The sequence below is a fragment of the Scophthalmus maximus genome, chromosome 10 (assembly GCF_022379125.1).
Source record: "Scophthalmus maximus strain ysfricsl-2021 chromosome 10, ASM2237912v1, whole genome shotgun sequence".
Classification (NCBI taxonomy): Eukaryota; Metazoa; Chordata; class Actinopteri; order Pleuronectiformes; family Scophthalmidae; genus Scophthalmus; species Scophthalmus maximus.
In genome coordinates this window covers 1390780-1415000 of record NC_061524.1, presented here as the reverse complement: position 1 = coordinate 1415000, position 24221 = coordinate 1390780, and the positions used below count along the sequence as shown (strand labels likewise).

Genomic DNA, 24221 nt, shown 5'->3' with positions numbered 1-24221 from the left:
CTGTAACATATTTCAAAATGGAAGACAGAGGAGAACAGGCCTCATCTGCAGTTTGAGTTTGGGCGACAGCAGGAGTCAAATTCAGTTGTTTAACTTCAGGTGAATACAATATTAATATCTCAAAAATAGGAACTTCATGAATATTTGTACTGTACATCAATGTAAATTCACAGATTTGAATTCCAGCCAGAGTGAATTTAAATGGCCTGTAGATGTGAATGGAAATGGCGGATTCCAGAGGAATTTTGATTTACTGCATTTTTTTCTGCTCGGACAAATGTCGGAGCGGCACAAACACGAGACACGAGACCGTGTGTGGTTCATGGAGACGGTGGAAACGACATCAGACGAAGGGGCCGAGCGTCATGTGCTTTCTGTGACATTACAGCGGGAGGACAGACTGCACCTGACAGAGGCAGCGAGAGGCCGGCGGTGACCGTCAGTGAGTCAGAGATATAAGACGTCGTCCGGCTGGAGATTCAACACCACGGTGAACGCACTCTGGTCCTTTAGGAAACAGTTTGCACCATGTGACAGATTAGCAGGGCTCATTTGTACGCTTGTGCGAATCACAAGGACAAACAGGACAACACGATTTCAGAAAAAGACAAATCAACAACACACCACAGCAAACACAGTAGATTTGTGGTTGTGCTACATTGTGCGTACATTTTGAGTCACCTGCTCGTCTGAATGTCGTCATCGCACCGGGCCGGACCTCGCATCACGATCTGCCGTCATCGGATCTGTTTGAGACATAAAACCGTCAATTTACTAAAAATTAAAAACAGCGTGAAGATGCAGTTTGAATATAAAGCTCGAGTGGAATGTTTGAAACCAGCTGGATTCAGGTGAACGGGATGTGACACACACACACACACACACACACACACACACACACAGCGTCCAGTACTTCCTGTTTTAACCCTGAACACTACTGCCCCCTGCTGGCGAAGCTTTGAAACTACAAACCAAAACAAATCCCACAGGTTTCCAGTGGCTCGTCTCCATGTCGTTCGTCGGACGTCAACTTCCAGGTGAGGACGACCCCGCTGGACACGGGCCACGTTCCCGACCGCTCTCTCTCCACCTTCACTCCGCTCGTCCTCCAAACAAACAACTGTCCTGACGCCGCAGAGGAACTTTGTAAAGTGGCTGCAGGAACGAAAGGAAACTTCCTTCTGTGGAGGAAACAGAAACCAGAGCAGGAGACGCTGCGTTGCTCTGAAGTGGATTCAAACAGCTGTTCTTTATGGCAGTTTTCCAGATATTTTACACCCAACGAGGGAAATTTGCCTTTCATGTTTTTATTTACACAGGCAATTACATTTTATATCCACCAGACTGAACTGTAATCTTCACCGTCTCAACGTTTCACCAGCAGCCGTCAATGTTCAGTGAAGTAAAACGTTCCCAAATTATAATGATCTTTTTAGAGGGAGCTGGGGGTAAAATGCACTGTAAAAAAATGGGAAAAGCTAAAATAGAAGAAACAAAATGACTTAGTACGAGTTGAATTATACGTCTATGCAGCAACAAAACTTTAGTTGACGATAAATCTTGAACTATTATCCACATATTCGTGATCAATTCAAGAATATACAGGGAATTCAAAGATAAACAACAAGTAGATCACTTTTAAAACAAGATCATTAATCTCATATCCCTAAATCTTAGATTTTAAATCTAGTACATTCATCCATCTATTTATTTATGCATAGATCTATAGTTGTCACATCGTCAACAGTGTTTTTTTAATTTAAATTATTCTTTAAATGCCACAAGCAAATTAGAAAAAACTTGGAAAAATAAGATGACAACTTAATGTAGGAGAAATGTATTTTTCTTCTTTCACAACTTGTTAATAATCTTATGACCCTTTTAATTTAAAAATCTGTGTGAATATAGTTGAATATTATTTACATTAAGTCTTTTCCCCTCCTCATTCTTGATTTTTCACTCAAACTCATTCATTCTGATTTCTTCTAACAAAATAAGGCCAGAGATGGGGTTTTTTCTCTTAAAGGTCAAAGTGAGTTCATCACATCCTCATGATCCTGAGCCAAACTGATGAAGCTCAGAAAAATAATACACCGCGTGGACGTTGTACAAAGATGAAATGTTTCCTAAGTCAAAAATGGTTCCGTTTCTGAATGAGCTGCACTGACAGACATTGAACAGCAGGGGTCACCAAACATCAGCCAGACATTTTTAATAATCTTTTTATAATCTGTTGCCAGTTAATTCTGCTCTGATGTAAAAGGCTGAGCAGCGTTTACAGGCAGGTTTTTATGTCACATCTGCTCAAACAGCTGCTGCAGACGCCGACATTAACGTGAGCACGGAGAAATATGATGAGCAGCGTGAAGCTGCATCTCCTCATAATCCACGTTCACCCCCCCTTCCCCGGCTGCGGTCACCTATTCCACAGTTTAATTATACACACACTGTCAAAAATCAATATTAGTCTTTTCTTTAATCCTCTTGTCTTTTTCATTTTCCTCACAGGGGGCTTCTTTGTGCAAGCAAATCAATATTCCCACTTCAGCCTCTGGGGGTAAAAAAAAGAAAGAAAGGAAAGATCTATAAAAGGATTCAGCTCGAGCGGCGGGAACAACAACAACAAGCGAACAGCGAGGTTTCATGAAACTCATTTCTGTCACATGGAGATTTAAACGACTGGATTTGTGTTCAGAGGACGACGGAGGAGAGCGGACTTTTGTTTTGTCCTAGATATTCAGTTTACTGACACAGAGGAAACCAGAAAATATTCACATTTATGAAGCTGAAATTTACTTTCCCCCCCATAAAAACTTTGTGAACAGATTAAACGATTATCAAAATAGTTGGCGATTCATTTAGTAGTCGATTATTAATCCATTAACTGTTGCAGCTCTGGTTTAGTCCACGACAGACCAATACATTTTGTTCAATGTGGCAGAAGAGACGTCCTCCCTCCGCACATTTACACCGACACTCGTGACGCCGAACAATTAATTTCCCATTTCATATCTCACCGGAAAAGTTAATGAATATTGATGTGCAAAAGGCTGCGTATATCTCCACAACCTTGACCTTGTCGTTTATCTCGACCTGCAGGCCGAGGTAGAGTAGAGCCGCGGATCAGTATTCACATCACTAGACTTCTTTTTTTATTTTAATTTGATAAATACTCCTCCTAATTAGGAAGGCGAGGCAGATGCTCTGGTTGCAGGTAGAAGAAATTAGGGCAAAGCAAAAGAAAAAGGAAGAAAGTTGCCCGTCAGCATCAGCAGCTTGGAGGTGCAGCACCGTGGAGAGGTGGAGGTGTGTGTGTGTGTGTGTGTGTGTGTGTGTGTGTGTGTGTCCCAGGAGGAAACGCCGGCCTGCAGTGAACCAGCTGTTTCCTGGAGAAGTGGCCGACAGCCAGGTTCCCTGCTGAAGTCAGACAATGTGGAATCTCAGCGAGAGTAAAGTTATTAAAAGAGCAAAACTAAGCGACAAACTCAGACGTGACAGAGAAGAAGATTAATCTGGATTAGCTATAAGATTCACTCCGTACTCCGTAAACACGCTTGATTTGTTCATTTATCTTTTTTTTCTTCCATAAGTGACTTGGACTCACAGCGCACTGCATTCTGGGTAACGTCACACATCGCCAGCGTTGGTTTTCCTACAAGATTTTTTTCAAACCTTAACTTAAACTATAGTTGCCACAGTGTTGAAAATGTAAGAAGTCGTCGTTTCATGAATCGTCTTTGGTGACAGTCGTATTTTTTAAGTTAATTCTTGAATTTGAAGTTCATGTAGTAAATGGTTGAAAGCTCCGGCTGTTACATGCACCATGGTTTTGTGCAACAATGAACCTTTGAGCCAACGTGGAGCGGACGTCTCCAAAATGCACCTGCCGATGAAGATCAGAGGAAATGATTGAAAGCTCCAGAACTTTGATTCAAACGAGAATCAATCACAACGTGACAGTCCGAGCACATTGCCCTCGTTCTCGCACGCATATTTACTTCTTTGATCCTTATTATCACTCGAGAATAGAAATATAAAAATATTAGAAGCAGAGTTTGTTTTCACTTTACCAAGAAATCTGTACAATCTGAACCATAAACTCCTCAGGAAAATGTTTACTGACGTTATGAATCGCGTGAGAAGTAGAGTCACTTTCTCATGAACTTAAAGAACCAGTGGAGTCGCCCTCTGCTGGTCACTACAGAGAATGCCGGCTTCAGACACTTCAGCATTGGGGCTTCATTTCTTCCAGGCCTGGGGACCATACGTCCATTTTTATTGGGTGATAGATGTAGTGACTAAAATGAAAATCTTTGAGATTGCCACTTTAATAAAGACGTTATTGATCAGCGTGGCTTAAAGTGAATGAGACTTCATCCACACCCCTGGTCTGTATTTCATGAAAACCTTTTAATCGATAAAGGCTCTTTTCCAAAACGTGGAAGAGAGTTGAGGATTATCGTCAAAGAGTCACTGCAGGAATTTACTACTTAGACTTTTTTATGCCCAGCTGATGAATAAACAAACAAAGAGATAATAAGAATTGAGCAAAACACTAATCAGACCATAAACTGTATATTAAAAATAGCCGTTGCCTGTATTCTGTGTACTGACCAGCAGAGGGCGACTCGACGAGAACGTGACTCGACTTCTCACTTGATTCATAACGTCCGTGAAACATTTTCCTGAGGAGTTTATGGTTCAATCTCTAGTTTCAAGTCTTCTTCACCACACGATGTTCATGTTGTACATTATGGTCCATTTACAGTCACAAAGACCAGAAAGCAGTGGACGTATTGGGGGACGGGGCTACAGCGTGATTGAGTCGCAACATTTTCACAGATTTCCCAGGAATAATTCATGGATGTTGATGGAGAAATTTGGGGAAACTCAGGCGACTGACATGAGTGTGTGAGATTTATGGTTAAAATCTTTACATTTGTATTCATCCATGTCATGTTCTGTGAGGCTTTTATTCTATTATTCGTATTCATTCGCTTTTGTGCAACGTGGTCCTTTTCTCTGTTGTCCTTATTCTTAGGATTTGCGCGATGTCGTCCTCCCGTTGATTCAAATTCTTATGCGTTTTATTTATGTGTGTATGTGTTTTGAGACTGACCCTCGAGTGTCCACCTACTGAACCCTGTCTTTAAAGGCTCTGTATGAATAAAGCTTATCATCATGATTATTATTATAATAAGGGGACTGTGGGGCGTGTATATATTATTTGGAAAAGGTGACCCAATGACAGCGTGCCCAGGCTGTCTGTCTGTACCTCAGTGTCACAGTCTTTGTCTCCATCAGTGTCTGCTGCTCGTCTCCGTGTTTTTAGGGGGAACTGCCCCTTTAACCGCGCGGCCACACTGCTCATGCTCGGGGCTTCTCTCCAGTCAGGAGCCAGCGGTGGACCGGAGCAGACCGAGGGAGCCGCGGCCAGCGCATCCTCCGAGACCCGCGGAAGAGGCGGACACGCCGGAGGGAGAGCAGCCGCGCGTCGCGCGTCACCGGAGCCCCGCGCGCGTCCCGCCACGGCACTCTCCTCTCTCCTCCTCTCTCCTCTCCTCCTCTCTCCTCCTCCTCTCTCCTCCTCTCTCCTCCTCCACTCTCCTCGGGAGATCACGGCGTCTGTCGTCGCGGGAGCATCCTCCTCCGGTCACGGGCGCGTGTTCACATCGGCACCGTGGCCCCTGTGACTTCTGTGGGATAAAGACTCGTGGCGCCGCGCCGCGCGTAACAGGGGGGAAAAACGCGTTTCAAGGGATTTTGACTGTTTCCATCAAAGTTGCGTGTGTTCCACGCGTCCTCTGGACCGTGCGTGATAAGGTACAAGGCTGCTGAAGCGCCGCTGCTCATGACACGACGGTGACAGTTCCTCCTCCTCCAGCCTCTCATCTCTCTCCTCGTCCATCATGGATGACGCCGGGGGTGGACACCTCACCTGGACCGGGTCGTCCGGGAGGGGCGCGCGGCGACGGGACGCGCGGCCCACGTGCTCCCTGGGGATCGGCCTGTTGGTGACGCTGCACCTCGCGCTCCACGCGTCCGCCGCGTCCGCGTCCTGCGACGGCAGCTGCTTCTCGGGCAGGTGCGTCAACGGGAGCTGCGCCTGCGACCACGGGTGGGTCGGGGATCAGTGCCAACACTGCCAGGGGAGATTCAAGTAAGTTGGGCAGATGGATCATGTGACAACCCGCTGCACACTTCACTCACCTCATCCATTTTTCAATAACCTCGTACTTACTGGGTTTTAAATCCTGGATGTCACCAGAACGTATGAGGGTCGATTGATGCCACAGCGAAAACACTTCTGAGCTGCCAAATCAGTTATTTTGATATATATTATTTTTTTGTGTGCAGATCATACAGATCGTGCAGTTAAGTGCAGGTAACTTCCTGAGTTCAAACTGTTTCCATTCAAATATGCATGTGAAACACTTTTCTAAATATGACATGTAATTTTAATGCCCAGGCAGCAGATTGGCCTCGGGCCGTCTGCTGCCTCCCTCTCTCTCCGTCTCTCACACACTGGATTTAAAAGCCCTGCGTCGTCCTTCAGTCTTTAAAAATAAATCAGGATTCAGAACTCGCACGGGGCCGTTCTGCTGCTTCGGGTGGTTCCCGCAAAAAGCTCACACGCGAGAAGTCGGTTTGAAAAGCAGGGAAAGACTTTGGCTGACGTTCAGCAACACCTGCAGAGGTCTGACACATCTCCACCACGACTGATTCAGATTTGAATCCTTGCTCCTCACGTTGCCAGATTATTTTCCAGCGGCGTACGACAACATAACTCAAACTATTACAGGCTATGATTAGCTTTTGTTAGCTGTGCCCGGTCGGCTCCTCCCGGTCCAATGATCCGTTACGGCGATGCCACTCTCCGCACTGCGGCGACCACAGACAATGCCTCCTCTCTAATTTTCTTACTGTGAGCGATCATAGTTTGTTTAAAAGTCCTGAATGGAAGCTCTTGTTGTTGAGAGACCATACATTTACAGTAGCCACTGTGACCTTCACGGGAACTGAGCACCACAATGGACGACCAGCAGAGACGCGCTCGTAAAATAAGGCTTTTAATTAGATCTGCCAAGAAGAGCGACGTCGCTTGTCTGAACGATCTCCCTCAAGTATCGTGTTGGCCTGTGTGTAAGATTGTTTTCACCTCCATTGGTTTGTCTGTTGGATGGTTTGTCAGCAGGATTACGCACAAATCCGATTTCCATGAAACTTGGTGGAAGGACGGGCTGTTTTGGCATCATCATCACTTCCTGAAACATAAGATGTGTTTTCAGACGCTGTCCGGAAAGTCGGGTGTGGACATTTTCCGGCGTGTTTGCCTTTCACACGTGACGTACGCTGCTGGAGATTGCCCGAGGCGGAAGCGTTGCACACCAACAGGAACGTTTCTGGAATTGGGTAGAGCGAGCAGGAGGCCGGAACTTTAACTGGAGGGCTGGCAGGAAAAGTTCCCACATTCAGTGTCACTCTTGTTCTTACTTTGTTTGCTTCCCTCACATTCAAGATATTTTATTCAATATAATATCTAAAGCAATTGCCTTTGGGGGACAATGCACCACAAGTTCTTACAAAGTGTTGCATTGTGGGTTGTTTGTGTGGTTTCCATGTTGCTCGGCCAGCGAGGTTCCTAATGTGCGTTTATAAGCAGTTGGTCAGTATTTCAATAGCACACGTTAGCTTGCGGACATGACATGTTTTTGCTGCCACCAAGGAAACAAATTGCTAAGGAACAGAATCGTTAGGTCGCCAACAATTAGTGGTGTCAATGATTGTGAAGGGAAATTTGCTGTGAAAGACTCACACACACTCTCATGGGCCGATAGCATCGAGCTACCGCGCAGGGTGCCATCAGTTTGTGTCCATGGATGAGTGGACTGCCTGTGGGTGACCTGCTCCACTGCCAGGGAAATGATTCTGTCGCTCCATAGTTTGCAAAAAGAGGAGCCTTGGTAATAATTAGTGTTGTCTTATATTTGGGAATGTATGGTTCATACTGTATCGTATATATCTATCTCCTGAGAGAGCAGCTCTAGACTTTAGGTCCCGCTCCTTTCCTCCTTCTACCTCTGTGGCATTATTCACCCCTCATACCCTCCAGAGAGGACGACTTTACCTTGGCACAATCACCTGCGACCTCGTCTGCACACGTCTGGACGAGGCGACGGCAGAACTTCAGTCTGCTCGCTTTCTCTCCGGGGGATTGAATCGACGTCTCAGTCAATGTGATTGTTTGTGCGAGCGGCGAACAGGAGAAGCTGCAGGCTGGACGACAACAGACACAACAAAACACCACACAGAGGAGCTTTTCTTCCCGCGGCTGCCTGGTGGCGAGTTAGCGTCCGTCAATGTTTTTTTTTAATCCGGAGTCTGCACACTGCACTGAGGCGACACTTCCAGGTGGAAGCTCTTCATCACAGGAAACCGTTTACAGGTTTGTCCTCAGTTAACCTCGCGGCGGAGAGGAGGCTGTAAAACACCTATAAACCGATGTGACGCCGACTTCTGGCAATTTAAAAAAGCAAACCTGTTGTGCGGCACGTCAGAGAACGAATCTGCTCGGTGAAGATTTTGCGGGAGTAGAGCAACGCATTAATCTCACTTTCCTCTCCTGCGTGCTAAGTGCAGGCAGGGGGAAAAAACACCGGAGGGCACGGTGAAGTGAAGTTGACACTGATCAAACGAGGAGGAGGAGGAGGCAGAGGCGGTGGATCCGAGAACAGGCGGCTGATGATGCTGGATGATAATTGAAAACAAAAAAATAAAGAACCAAAAACATAATGATTTGTCAGGTTTCGCTGAACCCGCATGAGCCACATCAACCACAGTGGAGTTGGATCATTAGGTAGATGGCTGGGTGGGTAGGTAGGTGGGTGGGTAGGTGGGTAGGTAGGTGGGTGGGTAGGTAGGTAGGTGGGTAGGTAGGTGGGTGGGTGGGTAGATGGGTAGGTGGATGGGTTGGTAGGTAGGTGGGTAGGTGGGTGGGTAGGTAGGTGGGTAGATGGCTGGGTGGGTAGGTAGGTGGGTAGGTAGGTGGGTGGGTAGGTGGGTGGGTAGGTGGGTGGGTAGGTAGGTAGGTGGGTAGGTAGGTGGGTAGGTAGGTGGGTGGGTGGGTAGGTGGGTAGGTAGGTAGATGGGTAGGTGGATGGGTTGGTAGGTAGGTGGGTAGGTGGGTGGGTAGGTAGGTAGGTGGGTAGGTAGGTGGGTAGGTGGGTAGATGGCTGGGTGGGTAGGTAGGTGGGTAGGTAGGTGGGTGGGTAGGTGGGTGGGTAGAGATTTCTTTCTGTTAAAAGGGAGTTTTTTCTCTCCACCGTCACCAAGTGCTTTGCTCATTGTGGGATTTGTTGGGTTTTCCCTGTAATATTGTAATATTGACCTCACTATGTAAAGTGCCTTGAGACAATGTATGTTGTGATATGGCGCTATACAAATAAAATTGAATTGAATAGATGGGTGGGTGGTTGGTTGGTTGGTTAGGTAGGTAGTTGGTTGGTTGGTTGCTTGGTTGGGTAGGTAGAGGGGTAGGTAGGTAGATAGGTAGGTGGGTGGGTGGTTGCTTGGTTGGGTAGGTAGGTAAGTATACTTACTTTATTGATCCTCAACTGGGAAATTCTGGTTTTACAGCCGCAAGGTATCAGGCTCCCAACACCCCCTACAAAATATAAAAATATAAGACATACAAATGTTGAAAAAAAAATCCAAGAACTGCAAAAACAATACAAGAATAAGGTATAAACATACAAACATAAAATAGTAAAAGTATGTTAATTTTTTTACCAGTAGTAATTATGTATCACGCGGGAGCCTGAGACGACGCAAAAATATGCAACCTCCTCAAGTCAGTCACGAGACTTAGTGACATGAAAATAATATTCCACCTTTCTGTCCATCAAAAAGAAACATATAAATACTTCCAAAATGGGATTATAGTTTTAGATTAAACCCCCTCTACTTCATATCTGATATAATCCGTCTGCTAATACTCCCGGGCGCAGTTTGGACGTTATGGCTCCGACATCCTGTTACATGATGTCGGAGCCGGTTATAGTTTTCCCCCCTCAGCTCCGCACATCGCTTCTGTGTGTGGACGTCACTGGACGTTTCCACTGTCGGTTCAGGAAATGTAAAGTCCGACTGGACAGTAGTGACACGTCAGTTTAAAAGTAAGGGTTAAGTTTCAAACAGAACAGTATGGAATCTGAATCCTGTCCTTACTGTACAGTAAAATTCACAAGCACACACACATACATACAGTATATATATACATACACACATGTGCTCAGGTCACAGACACAAAGAGAAATTATAATAAATAAATGTGAAAGAGAAAGAAGCCGCTCGAGGACAAAACAAGCAAACGAGTGTTTCAGTGAGAGACGAGCAGAGTGGAGGCAGAATAGAGCTTTTCTGACATCAGAGTCATCGTCTGCTGACACGGGCTTCAACCCCTGTGTGTGTGTGTGTGTGTGTGTTTGAGAGTGTGTGTGTGTGAGAGTGTGTGACTGTGAGTGTGTGTGTGTTGTGAGAGTGTGTGACTGTGAGTGTGTGTGTGTGTGTGTTGTGAGAGTGTGTGACTGTGAGTGTGTGTGTGTGTGTGTGTGTGTGTGTGTGTGATTATTCGTGTGTAAGCCTCCGGCAGTTTGCGGTGATGATGACACAGCTCGTGAACCGAAGTTGCCACCGTTCTGTGCTGAGTTGCAATATGTGATTGTGTGTGTGTGTGTGTGTGTGTGTGTGTTTGTTAGTGTTTGTCGGCGAGGAAGCATGTGAGTGTTTGGGAGGGAGGAGCGTCTGACGGCCATCTGCTCAGTGCGAGTTAATCCTGCTATGACGAGAGTGAAAGCAAGGGCAACGCACACATGAATCATCACACACACACACACACACGATCACACACACACACAATCACACACAGACACACAATCACACAGAGAGACGGGAAAGAATTAATCTTGTGTCATCATCATGGGACAGTGAGTCCAGCTGAAGCTGTGAGAGCAGATTTTTTTCTCTCAGATGAATAATAAGCAGAATATTTTTCAGGCGTTGTTTTTTTTCCAGGAATCCAGACTGGCTGTTTAAAAAAAACAAAACGTTTTTACATCCTCACATCTGTATCGCTGTGGATTATGATTAAGTAAAGTGTGGTGAAGTCTGCACCCCTCAAGCAGACTATGGGGGTCTGCAGAGCGTCTGCTCGAGGGCCCTCGAGGCCCCTCAGGGGCCACTTGTGGACCGACCTCAGCACTCAGGGACTTCCCGGGAAAAAACGCCCGGTGAGTCCTTGAGTCTACGAGTGCTGCGATTCATCGACACTCCAGAGGATCAATAGTCATTTGGCCGTGTGTGTGTGTGTGTGTGTGTGTACGATCTACTCAAACGATCACATCTGCTCCACATTCACCTCCTTCGTCAGTTGTACAGTGATCAGATTAATATCCAGTGTCCCTGTGATGTTAAATCACAACAGAGGCTTTTTTTTTTTTTTTTTTTAATAAGATTGAAATTTGAAAAGACAGATACGATACGGAACGATTGTGAACATTTCTTGGCTTCCGTTGCGAAGGAAAAGCACAGGAAGTGTCGAATGAAAATATTTTTTTTTTGCTGAGGTTTTGAGTTTGTAGTTCTGCTGCTCATCCTTGAACTTGAACTGAAGCTGAAGTGAGAACACACTCAGCAGCAACCGCAGAGGTTTATTATCCTTGTTTTAGATGTGTGTGTGTGTGTGTGTGTGTGTGTGTGGTCAGGTTGGGATTGATCCTGCAGGTCTTTGCTGTGACCTCGAGTTATTTTCCTGGCAGGAAGCATCACTTTGGATTCACAGACCTTCTCTCTGTCCTCTTTTCTTTTTCACTCTTACTGATCTCAACATCTCATCTGTACTCATTACGTCTCTCTATCTGTCCACACACACACGCACGCACGCACACACGCACAGTATATACACAAACACACACACACACGCACGCACGCACACAGTATATACACAAACGCACACACACACACAGTATTATACACACACACACACACACACACACACACACAGTATTATACACACACACACACACACACACACACACACACACACACACACACACACACACACACACAGTATATACACAAACACACGCACACACAAACATTGTTTTTCTTCCATCCAGCCAGAAAAGGCCTCATTCCCTTCTCGCTTCCAAACATCATTTTCACACAGATGATTTCATCACTGAAGCATGTTCTAGCTCTGGTTCCCTTGGTGTTTTCATGTGTGCGTCTTTCTGTCTGTGTGGGTGTGTGTATACATGTGCACGTGGTGGGCGAGTGTGTTTATCAGCGAGCGTAGGGCCGGGGCCCACATGTGTTTGTGTGTCTGGTTGTTTGCTCAGTGTCGACGTTGCGTTCCTTTCTCCCTGCAGGAGCACACATTTGTCTGGGTCATTTTGATTTAACTTTTTAAAAAATTCTTCTTTAAATCTCTTAATGTGTCTGTGTGTGTGTCGGAGAGCATTCAGGGCTTTGCAAGCCTACATTGGGTGTGGTGTGGGGATTAGTACAGGACACCATCCCATAATATCACTGAGAGGCCGACACAACATGGGATAGTTGATTTCAGTTGGCATGGCAACGCTTGGCAGCCATCCAACACACAATAATGTTATAATGCAGACCACATGTGATGGGGCGAACACACACACACACACACACACACACACACACACACACACACACACACACACACACACACACACACACACACACACACACACACACACACACACACACACACACACACACACACACACACACACACACACACACACACACACCTGTCACCTCGTGGTCAGAGAGGCCTCAGATTTCACTGTGACCTGGGTGTTGCAATTCAAAATTCCCCTAGGATCGAGTCCACACCCTCAAAACTTTTCAAAACAGTCTTCCAACACACCGAGACATTTAGTCAGACACTTATGATGTGCTGTATTTCTCAGGGCCCGGGTTGGGACTCTCCAGACTTCAAGTCGCGTGTGACCCCGCGGGACAGTTTGATCAGACAACAAGAAACGAATGAAGGATCAAATACACGTCCTCCAAATATTAGCTGATGCCTCCGAGTGTTTACCTCAGCGGTTGGAGTTCAAACATTCAGAGCAGCACCTGAGGATTGAACACAAGATTTCAAACGGTAAGAAGGATCCTCTCGCTGTTCTGCCCGGAGACACTCGAGGGAAGTTCCTCGGAGCATTTTGCATCACAGCGACCGAACGGGGTCTCGTGGACCTTTTCTGGAAAGTTGGCCTCCGACCTGCGGCGAGATAGAGGCGGGGGAAAGTAATGAGGTGGAAGCGTTTTGTGTCGACTCGCTGCCGATTCAGGCACAAGGACCTGCACTCACACAGGGAAGGACGGAAGGAGGAAGGATGAAATGCATGGGGATGGGCAGGAAGAAAGGGTCAGAGGAAGGAGTGGAGGAGACAATGAAAGAGACCGTCCTCCACCTCCTCTATCGCACCCAGTGGGCTGCATATCGATGCAGACATCCATACACATGAGGTGACTCCGCTTTACCCATCTGCCTGCGGGATATGAAAGTCATATTCAAATATTCATCCCCTCCCGCTTCGAACAAACAGAGCCGCATATTCCTCTGGCGCCTCGGCAGAACCTCGTCAGTCCTCAGGCTTTAACCCGAGAACGCGGACCCCCCGTCTCCCCGATGACTCGCTGCGCTCCAAAGGTTAATAGACTTTATGAGCTGGTGCATTAACCCCCGGGGAAACTACGACGTGAAATTGAATGCATCAGGGAAACGTCGCATAACTACAGGTTACATTAACCCCGCAGCGTTTTCCTCCGAGGAGACGAGCTGTTACTGTAGAGCTGCTGTGAGAGCGACGAATCATCTGTTGAGCAGCAGACCAGAGCAGAGGAGACGTCTGTGATGATGCTGATTCCACGACGTCTGTGAACCAGTGGTGTGGGAGAAATGTGAAAATATCAGTTTTAGTCAAATGCTCGTTCGTCAGCGGCAGCCATCTTGGTTGTTTACAAAACTCCCTACGGTATAAACCCCGCCCATTATCAGATAATCGTTTGTGATTGGAGGGAAATCACCATCACAATATTCTGGCAGAGCAAATGAAATGAGCACCCACAATTCATCTGGGTCCGAGGCCAAGTGACGGCAGGTTCTGACGACGAAATCTTTCCCAAGTCAAAATGTAAATTATGTAAATTAGTTTGTTTGTTCTCTTGTTGTCATTTAATCCCAATTCATTTTTTCATAGAGAAAAAAAATTCTATTGAACCGAAGTCACCATGTGGCGACAACCGCCGCATTCCACCGAACGTTATATCTTCTTTTGTCTCCTTTACTTAAGCTTTTTTTTAAATTTTCCATTTCTTCTCCCCATCTTCGCTTTCCTCTTCTCTTCCTCTTGCTCTTTCTAAATCTGTCATGTTCCCATTAGCTTTGCTTTGACCTTATTTAAGGTACAGGATCCGTGTGTGTGTGTGTATGTGTGTGTGTGAGAGAGAGAGAGAGAGAGAGAGAGAGAGAGAGAGAGAGAGAGAGAGAGAGAGAGAGAGAGAGAGAGAGAGAGAGAGAGAGAGAGAGAGAGAGAGAGATTGGTGGGGGCTGGCGGTGAATGATGCGCTGGTGTGAAAGCTGTTGGACCGTGACTTTACCGTAGGTGATAGAGACCCAGTAACATCAATCTCTCACACACACACGCACACACACACACACACACACACACACACACACACACACACACACACACACACACACACACACACACACACACACACACACACACACACACACACACACACACACACACACACACACACACACACACACACACACACACACACACACACACACACACTCTCGCTCTTTGGCCTCGTTATTCCCGACAGAAGGGCTTTTCTTGATTTTTAATAAAGGATATCTGCAGAGAAGGTCAAGGTTATTCAATTGTTGGTCATTCATCTCCTCGTTTTGCTCTCCCTTGACGCACACACACACACACCCACACACACCCACACACACCACGGATCTCTCAATCTTCACTAGTGGCCCCAGTTCTTGGACTCCTGCATCTTGTGTGTGTGTGCGTGCCTGCGTGCCTGCGTGTGTGTGTGCGAGCGTGCGTGCTCGCCGGTGTGAACAATGCAGCCGTCATTTTTCCGTCCTCGGCTTATCCATCACCGGCTCCATGTAGTTCTGCTGCTGTGCGTTTCTGTGCCTTTTATCCGCCGTTGAGACGTTTTGGCGCGGCGCTCCAGCGGCGTCACAGATCGTACATCACTCGGGGTTTTATCAGGAGACGGTTTGAACTTAACGTAATCATCGACGGAGACTGGATGTAGAGCGAGCGGCGACGTAGCACGTGGCTTCAAAAGGCAGCTCACAAACCGAAGTGTGACGTCAGGTTGGGTTGACACTTGTCTGTGACAGAAAACAACTGGTGAATTTGATTAAACAGTGTCGATGAGCGACCTGTCTGTCAGCCCAACAAGACAGAACCTTAGATCAACCGCCTCCTTTCTTCTTCTCCTGGTTTCATTGGAGTAGATAACAGCAGAGCTCCCAGCTCGGCCTCGGCTTCATCTGACGACATGTTGGACCTGAGACCACGTTTTTTTTTTTTTTTTTAATACAATGGCAGATCGGTGATAGCAGCTCCTTTAATTTGGCGTATTGATGGATTCAGATAAGAGAAGCCAGAGGAAGCAACGAGCCAGTTCTTCACTCTCAGATGAAATGATTTGTGCCGGCGAGCGAAGACGAGCCGCAGCAGAGAGAGAGAGAGAGAGTTACAGTAGATTTAAACCGAGGGAGTGTTTCCCTGGCCTGAGAGGGAATTCCTGTGAGTTGTTGTGAATTATTCTGGTTCCTCCGAACGAGTCGCCGCCATGTGCTGCGTTTCTAAATATGGTCATCCAAGACCATAGGAGTGGTGTTATTCTTGGGTGGATTTCAAGCCTGTGATTATTTCTTTTTCAAGTGTGTGTGTGTGTGTGTGTGTGTGTGTGTGTGTGTGTGTGTGTTTTCACGAGGCAGGAGATTCTTGCAGAGTGAAGTCACTCCTGGACTTTCACGGTGGAGTTTGCAGGAGCAGAGTGAAGCGTTAGTGATTACAGGGCCGGAGGAATGAAAACAGTCGGTGGACGACGTCTGACACAAACGATATGAATATCTGCCGCCGGTGATGTCACCCTCGGGCTGACTCTCCACGCCGCCGTCACTGAACGTCTTTGTGCGCGAGCGTCTCTCTCGTACCCGTCTGTGCCGCAGGCCGGTGGTCAGTGAATAACTGTCTTGTTGTTGTGGACGAGTCGGAGAAGGGAAATCAATGCGACCGGGCGGTTTTCATGCTTCCTGTAAACAGCGCCGACCTGCCTTCATTTTCCTCTTTATCATCGTTTGGAGGTAGATATTCTTCGTGCGTGATTCCGTCATGTGGGCAGGGACGGAGTCGGCGTGACATCAGCCGCTGTCGCTCCTTTAAAAAGCCAAGAACGAAGTCGTTTGATTTCCTCGCTGCCGCCATTAAAGCCCATTAAATGGAAAATCTGCTGATGCATCAGCTGTTCACTGTGACACCGTCGCGAAGGCTCCTGGGAGAAGTAGTTTCTGAGTGTTAATGAGAAATGAGGGAAACGTGATGATGATGAAAACCTGGAACTTGAGTTTTGCGGGAAATTCAAAAGTTTACATCTTTACTGTTTTTCTTCCTCTTTCTTTCCTGCTGCGGTTTCATCGTCTCCTCGTCCACATTCTCCTCCTAATAAAATTAAAACCTTTAGCTTTTCCATTTCACTGATTTACTTGAAAGCACAAATTAAAGGTACATTTCGTGTACATGTTTTCACCCGCGCCTGTCTGTCTGTCAGCAGGATTATGATAAAACCGATTAGAGATTCAGACACGAATGATTTGGCCTTTTTTCAAATTAATTAAAAAAAAATGTTTGCTTAATCTATTAAGTTCCAGACTTTTGCTAGTTTCCTGGTTTCTACCACGAGAGTTCAGCGAATAGCGTGAAACTGAAGGACCTCAGACTTTTCAGTGCAAATCAACTCGTCCCTGATTCATTCGCAGTCTTTCAAGTATTCAAATATTTGTATTTATGCAATAAATAAACCCACGGATGCGTTGTACCACAAACTGCTGATTCCAACAAAGACCAGTGAATACAGTTGTGAATATTAGTACGTGTTATGTTTGTTGTTGTCTTTTAAAATTAGATAGATTCATGGAGAGTGGAAGAAGAAGAGGAGGACGTTTGTGATTTCCATTATCGCTGGCTGTGACAGGAGCAGACAGTAAAATTAGTCTTCCCGTTTGCAGCCTCCGGAGGGAGCGACAAGAGAAAATGAAACAGGAGATTTGTTCCTACTCTACCCGACGATACGAGGATCCATCTCTCCTCCCTTCTCCGTGTCTCTATCCACTCCGCTCGCGCTCTCTCCATCCATTTGTCCGTCTATCCCTCGTGCATCCGTCTTCTGTACACCATCAATTATTCACCCGGAGCAGATGAATATTTCAAAGGGTGCCGGACTCTCTTCCTCCACACCTCGTCCCACTGTCTCTGTTTTTAATCTCTTCGTCTTCCTCCTCTTCTCTTGCCTTTCCCTTCCTTTGTGCCTCCTCTTCCTCTACTTTTTCGGGGATTTGTGGTCTAATGGGTGAGGGGGCGTAGAGAAGACGGCTTGCAGGAGGCCGCTGCAGTCTGCTCCTCATTGAGTATGGATGGGATCTACCTTCTGTATGTTTTCATAGACAGACTCTGCATATTCACTCGCTCTGAGTTTTCTCACTTCGCCAGGAAAACCTGCAGGAGACTCCAAGTTCTAGACTTTGACTTTTCATTCACAGGACTTTCTATTTCTCAATCTTTGGCTCTGCTGGTTTTCCAGGTGTGGGTCGGTCAGTCCTGAGTCTTGGTCTCAAACCCAGAACCAGACGTCAGAGTCCCGAGGACGTTCACGCGGTCGGTCAGAGCTGCAGCGGAGGGAGGTCGTGTTGCGCTGCGGCTCTCAGCCTGTTGCTGCTTTGCGGCTCGGTGATTTCGTGTGGGAGGTTGTCAGGCACATCAGCTGGTTCCACATTAAACAGCATCGCAAATATGTTCAGTTCCTCTTGTTTACTTTTCATTGTCCTGACACCTCAAACTTGACAAGCATGTTGAGCCGTCACAGCGGGCTCCGGTTTGGAGCGGAGTCGCTGTGTTTGCTCTCCACGCACAAGTTCGCTTCATCCGCTTCCCGCTGCTCTGCAGCAGCAACGAGGAGAAACCGCTTCACAAACTCTCCCGAACGTGAATCCGTTAGGGGCTCTGTATCGTTCTTGTCATTTCTTTCACGACGACTTGTGATCTCAGTTGTGAGAAAATCAAAAAAGCATGAGTAAACAGCACAATAGACCCTGTGAATATCAGTCCATAAAACTCTAACACACTCGTATCATCATCATCATCGTCGTCTTCGTCAGCAAGAACAAAAACGAAAAAATGGAGAAACAGGGAGTTTACATGGTCTCATCAATATCCTAGTCATTTTGACGCATGGCACGAATATTTGTCTTCTAATCTGGGATTAGAGCCAGAGGATCAAACTGTGATCTGCAGGGAGGAGAGATGGAGGGGTGGAGAGGGAGAGGGAACGAGTCGGAGGAGGAGACGAAGAATCTCACGTGTCTGTGAACGTATAAATGTCGGTGTGTGTGTGTGTGTTTTATTGGCAGGATTTGAGCCCTTACTGCGGCCGGTGTCTGGCTGTGCTGCAATCTGTTTGCTCTCCCTCTGTTTCTGTCGTTACGGCGACGCCGCGCCACATGTGGCCCGACACGCCTGTAATCTCTCATGTACAGACCGACCGTGACGATGCCATGTTGTTGTCCACACACACACACACACACACACACACACACACACACACACACACACACACACACACACACACACACACACACACACACACACACACACACACACACACACACACACACACACACACACACACACACACACACACACACACGAACAATGTTCAATCCGAGGCAGGCTGCGATGTCGTCAGTGCCCCGCCGTGTGTGTCCATGTGTGTGTGTTCACTCATTTTCACAATTCCCCTCTGTGCAGCAGTGGATTACTTTGATTGACAGGCGTTAGCACTTTCAAAAATTAATTATTCCTGTAAAAAAACAAAAAAACCCATTTGATCCTTTGATTTATCTGTTGCTTCCATACGAGTGGCAAACCAATAGAAGGAGACATATTTATAATGAGTGATGGGTGATTTTCAACATCTATCACTGGTAAAGGAATCCGTCATGATAAAACATTAACTAACTGATATTATTAATATATATACGAAAAAACAAAAAAACTAAACCACGACTCCTGCAACAAAAGGTTCCACAGCTCAAACATACATGTAATTCATACTGGGCAGTTTCAGCAGATTGGTCATATTCAACTTACTGTAGAAAACTCACAGACTCCATTCAGGGCCCCAGTGTGTAATTTTTGTACTTTTCTGGCGCCATCTGGTGGTAAAGTTGCAAACCGCAACCAACTGAGCACCCGACAGGGGACACTTTATGGTGACGCACCACTTATTCCATTTCCGGTTTCCGGCAGCGTCTGACAGTTCAACGTGAACGCGACGTATTCTGGACCGTTTGGTTCAACAACCGTATTCAACACTGTGTGAATATGTTCTTCTAAATATTAAACACTGTAGCTTTGTGTGATATTTCACCATCATCACTGACCATCACACTAAACGTCCGTCTGCTCTCTCCTGTGACTTCCTGCAGGTTAACCGACCTGTCGGGATCTCTCACAGACGGACCAGTCAACTATAAATACAGGACCAAGTGTACTTGGCTGATAGAAGGATAGTGAGTATGATTGTTTTTTTTTTTATATCTTACCTCAGTTCCAATTTCCTTTCTCTCGTTCTCATTGTATCTTGCTTCAGATAAAGAGCTTCATCATTGTGCGAACAGAGGGAGTTTGTTGTGCAGTGTAGTTATTGTTGCTTTGTGCACATGAACTGCTCAGAAAAACATGTCAGAGCTTCTGAACGCACACAGTGATTATATTTAAAGTGCTGCATGTGGTTTGTTCTACTGTTGTCGACATGCAACCTGCTGGTAATAAGTGTTAGCAACAGCAGCAGAATGACAACTGCGAGGAAAACAAACCCCAACATTATTTTCTAACACATCTGGGAACATTAAATGGTTTGTTCCAGGTGATCCCTTTAATGGCCCCTGTGTCCTCGGGGATGTTTGATTGGCTTTGGATTGAAGATTGACATCGTCTCCCTGGGAAACATTAAAAGAACAGCTGGAGTTCAGGAACATATTTGAAAAAAGACGATTAAGAATATTTTGAGCCATTAGCCATCGTTTTCTTCTTGATGGCAATAAATGGTCTCACAAGTGAGAAGCCCAAAGCTCACAAACCACATTATAGCCTTAAAGGGGCAGTCAGCCATTTTGGAGAAAATGAGTTTGTTGTTGATTATCTGACCGCTCTGGTCGGGGCTCGAACTCGCAGCAGGAAACGTAAAAGTAAGAATCACGTGAAGCTCACAGGCTATATATATATATATATAGATATATATATGTATATCTATTCATTCATCAGTTTTGTTTTTGTCTCTCAGTCCTAATGCAGCACTCCGGCTGCGCTTCAACCACTTCGCCACCGAGTGCAGCTGGGACCACGTGTACGTCTACGACGGAGACTCCATCTACGCCCCCCTGATTGCCGTCTTCAGGTGAGGCACCTGCTTCTGTGACCCGCAGAGGAGCCACGTATGGAGACGACTCAGAAAAGCCTCTGGCACCGCTTCAAATGCGTCATCAAATTTTACACTTGTGCAGTAAAATAACTCCACACGCAGGCAAACAAAGGCGCCTCGTAATTACCTTCCGCAGCACAATACAGCGATAATAGAAAAATAAAATATTGCAATTACTCACATTAGCCCTGGGAAGCCACTTCTTTGTCTGGAGCCTCAATGCATATTGCATATATTACTTTCTACAATCCCGTGGTTTTCATTTGACACAAATTCATTAAAAACAGTAATAGACCAATCATTTGCCAACCGCCCTCTTTCTGCTCGGCTCCATGGAGGTTTATCTCCTGTTGAGAGTTCAGTCGCTCCCAGGATATCAGGGGATATTTTAATATACATAGCCGAGACTGGTTATTATTTCCAATAAAAAGGCTTACATTATGCAGTATAGATTGGTTCATACTAATGTTGGGGGGAATTAGCTGTAGTTGTAGTAAGGAGGAGGCTTAGATGATTGCAGTGCATTGGATTTATTAAAAGAAAACCTCCTCATACGAATAAGAATGAAATACTTTGCAACGTTATTCCATTTTAAAGTTAATCACCATCATCACGGGGTTCTGCAAATCCTGGAAATGACCAATTTTCACCATGTCCGACCAGCGTTCATAAAAAAACTAATAACATTTGAAAAAATCTTTTATTGTTACTACTATTTGTTGAGAGGAACCGTCTGACTTTCTCCCGTCTCCCTCTCTTATCTGTCGCACTATTGGTCAGTGGTCTCGTGGTGCCAGAGACCGGGGGGAACGAGACCGTCCCCGAGGTGGTGACCACATCCGGCTACGCTCTGCTTCACTTCTTCAGCGACGCCGCCTACAACCTGACCGGCTTCACCATCGCCTACTCGTACGTGTGGATGTCCGCCCTCCGTCACCTCCTCCCAGTGTCAGGAATATTTGAATACACAGACTCGTAGACACAGTGAAAGTGAGGATGGGAATCCATTTGAGGTTTAACAGAAATTTAAAAGATAACACCTCTTCATCCCCAATAATCCATATTTCCCTAATCTTACAATGGATCAAATGACTAAAAATCGACAAACCTCCTCTGAACGAGGAAGCTGGATGCTAGCTTTAGCCCCAGTTGACAAACAACGCATTTCACGTTATTCTCACGCCATTCGCTTCGCCCCCACGCGAGTGTCATCGATTTGACTTTGTAATATTCTTATAATGTGACCTCATCGTGCACGTTTGCGTTTGGTGTGAACACAGTAGCTGAGAAAAAGCTCTGGTTGGGACGGCTGCGTTTCCCTTGTGCAGCACAACGCAGTCCCCGTCTCTTACACTGACACAGACCAGGCTGCTTCATGCCACCACTCATAACCGTGAAGGGGAAATGGAATGATATGTGGAAGTCTGCAGAGAGGACAGCTAGTGTACACTCACACAGCCTCAAGGCTCACACACACACACACGCACGCACACGCACGCACACACGCACACACGCACGCACACACGCACACATGCACACACGCACGCACACACGCGCGCACGGTAGGGGAGGGGAGGTAAAGGTTGTCATGACGACCCTCTTGCCACATCAGCACATCAACTCGACAAAAAGTGGATTTTTCTGCCTCTGGTCCTTGACTCACTTGTTTTTATTCCACCTGTCCGTCTCTTTCAGCTTCAACAGTGTAACTACATGATGCCTTCATGTGCTTCTTAGCAGTATTTAGTCATCTCTACTAAAGTTGAGAAAGATTATCATTTTTATCTTGTGAGCACAAGAGAAAAAGGACTATATCCTTCCGGGTAGAGCTGCAAAAGTTGATTAGAAATCGACTACGAAATGAATAGCCAACTATTTTGAGTAGTAGTTTTTATGAATGAAAAAGTCAATCTTCTCTGATTTCAGCTTCTTAAATGTGAATATGTTCTGGTTTCTTTGCTCCTCTATGAAAGTCAACTAAATATCTTTGGTGTGTGGACAAAACTAAACATCGTCTTGGTGGTTTTGGGAAACGCGATCGACACTTTTGAACGTATTATGGACAAAACAACTGATCGATTAATCGAGAAAATAACTGCTAGTTGCAGTCCAACTTTCTGGACTTCAGGGGTTCTGTGACACAGAGCCAACAACAACTACTGCTTCACAAAACATACAGTCATCTGTTAGTTGTTAGTGGAGCTTTAAATCCTTTGTCACATTTCACCATAAGCAGGGAACCTTTGTAATTGCTCGTGTGAATATGCAAAAATAATCATGTTCTCTCCTAATAACCTCATAGAACTTCCCGGACTGTCTGTCCGTCTCGGTTGTATCTCCCCTCAGGATCAACTCGTGTCCCAACAACTGTTCGGGCCACGGCAGATGCAGCGCGGCCCCGAGCGCGGCCTCCGGCCCGGCGTACTGCGAGTGCGAGGACTACTGGAAGGGAGACGCCTGCGACATCCCGTACTGCAGAGGCAACTGTGGCAGCCCGGATCACGGCTACTGCGACCTGACCGGAGAGAAGCTCTGCGTCTGCAACGACAGCTGGCAAGGTAAGCGAGCAGGACGGACAGACGGGATTTTTTTCTTCTTCAGGGAAATTAAAAGAGTCGCAGAGGGAGACCTCAGTCGGGTGCAGCCTCTTTGGCCCGGAGCGAATGGATTTCAGAGAAAGAGATGATGGAGAGCGGTTGAAGGAAAGCGAAAAGGCTGAAGATGGTTTAAAGTGCTACACCCTCGTTGCAGCAGCACACTTTAAGTCCACGTTACACAGTGATTGTACCTTCGTTTAATCACTCTGTTGTCACTTCGAATGAGGCCAACACCACAGAGGAACTGCTTTTGTTCATCATCAATATGAAAAGGGAACGAGACGAGGGGAAGCGACGCAAAGACGCAGCGGCAGTCGTCCTCCTGTTTGTGACCCCCGTCGTCATGATCAATGATATGACTTTATGTCAAAACGAAAATAGATGCAACATCCTGGGAAATCATGTTTCATTTGCGAACACTTTACTCCTGCAGCAGCACATCGCACAACAACTTAACGACACGTAGTTTTGGACTGAAATTGATTGGGAACTTTTCTCCTTTTTAAAATACACCAAGCATATATCTAAATTATATTTGTTGCAACCTTAAAAGAAAGGAATACAGCAATAAATATGAAATAAAAAAAACAAATAAAAGCACTTCTTTGATTTTGCTAGTTGCACTCAAATTTTATAAAAACCAAATTAATGTTTTGGTGATAATCTCGTTCTCTTCACTGAAAAAGGTCAAAGAATATTGGACCTCATTTACCTCTTTTTTATCCTTAATTTTTATATTTTATCCTATTTCACCACTGGTTTTCGTTTTAAGTTGATTTATTTGCT

The 24221-nt window shown here is 46.0% G+C and overlaps 2 protein-coding genes across 17 annotated transcripts in view; one reads left to right on the top strand and one right to left on the bottom strand.

Annotated features, from left to right (window-relative positions):
- Positions 1-24221, bottom strand: part of LOC118283545 (protein kinase C epsilon type-like) — a 63470-nt gene that overhangs the window by 38665 nt on the left and 584 nt on the right. For 3 of the 12 annotated variants that reach the window (XM_047335067.1, XM_047335068.1, XM_047335075.1), the window contains exons 2-5: positions 9600-9664; positions 973-1181; positions 670-746; positions 407-507 (exon numbers count right to left, since the gene is read on the bottom strand). The gene's annotated coding sequence lies outside the window, so the exon portion shown is untranslated. Of the gene's footprint in view, positions 508-669; positions 788-972; positions 1182-8128; positions 8278-9599; positions 9665-24221 lie in introns of those variants that run through there. The other 9 variants (XM_047335071.1, XM_047335073.1, XM_047335076.1 and 6 more) reach the window with 7 other exon arrangements.
- Positions 5282-24221, top strand: part of atrnl1a (attractin-like 1a) — a 148908-nt gene continuing 129968 nt past the window's right edge. For all 5 annotated transcript variants that reach the window (XM_035605647.2, XM_035605644.2, XM_035605646.2 and 2 more), the window contains exons 1-5: positions 5282-6160; positions 19844-19927; positions 20701-20814; positions 21619-21747; positions 23185-23396. In XM_035605647.2, the coding sequence (XP_035461540.2) occupies positions 5910-6160; positions 19844-19927; positions 20701-20814; positions 21619-21747; positions 23185-23396 (790 nt within the window). In that variant the 5' untranslated portion in view covers positions 5282-5909. The remainder of the gene's footprint in view (positions 6161-19843; positions 19928-20700; positions 20815-21618; positions 21748-23184; positions 23397-24221) is intronic.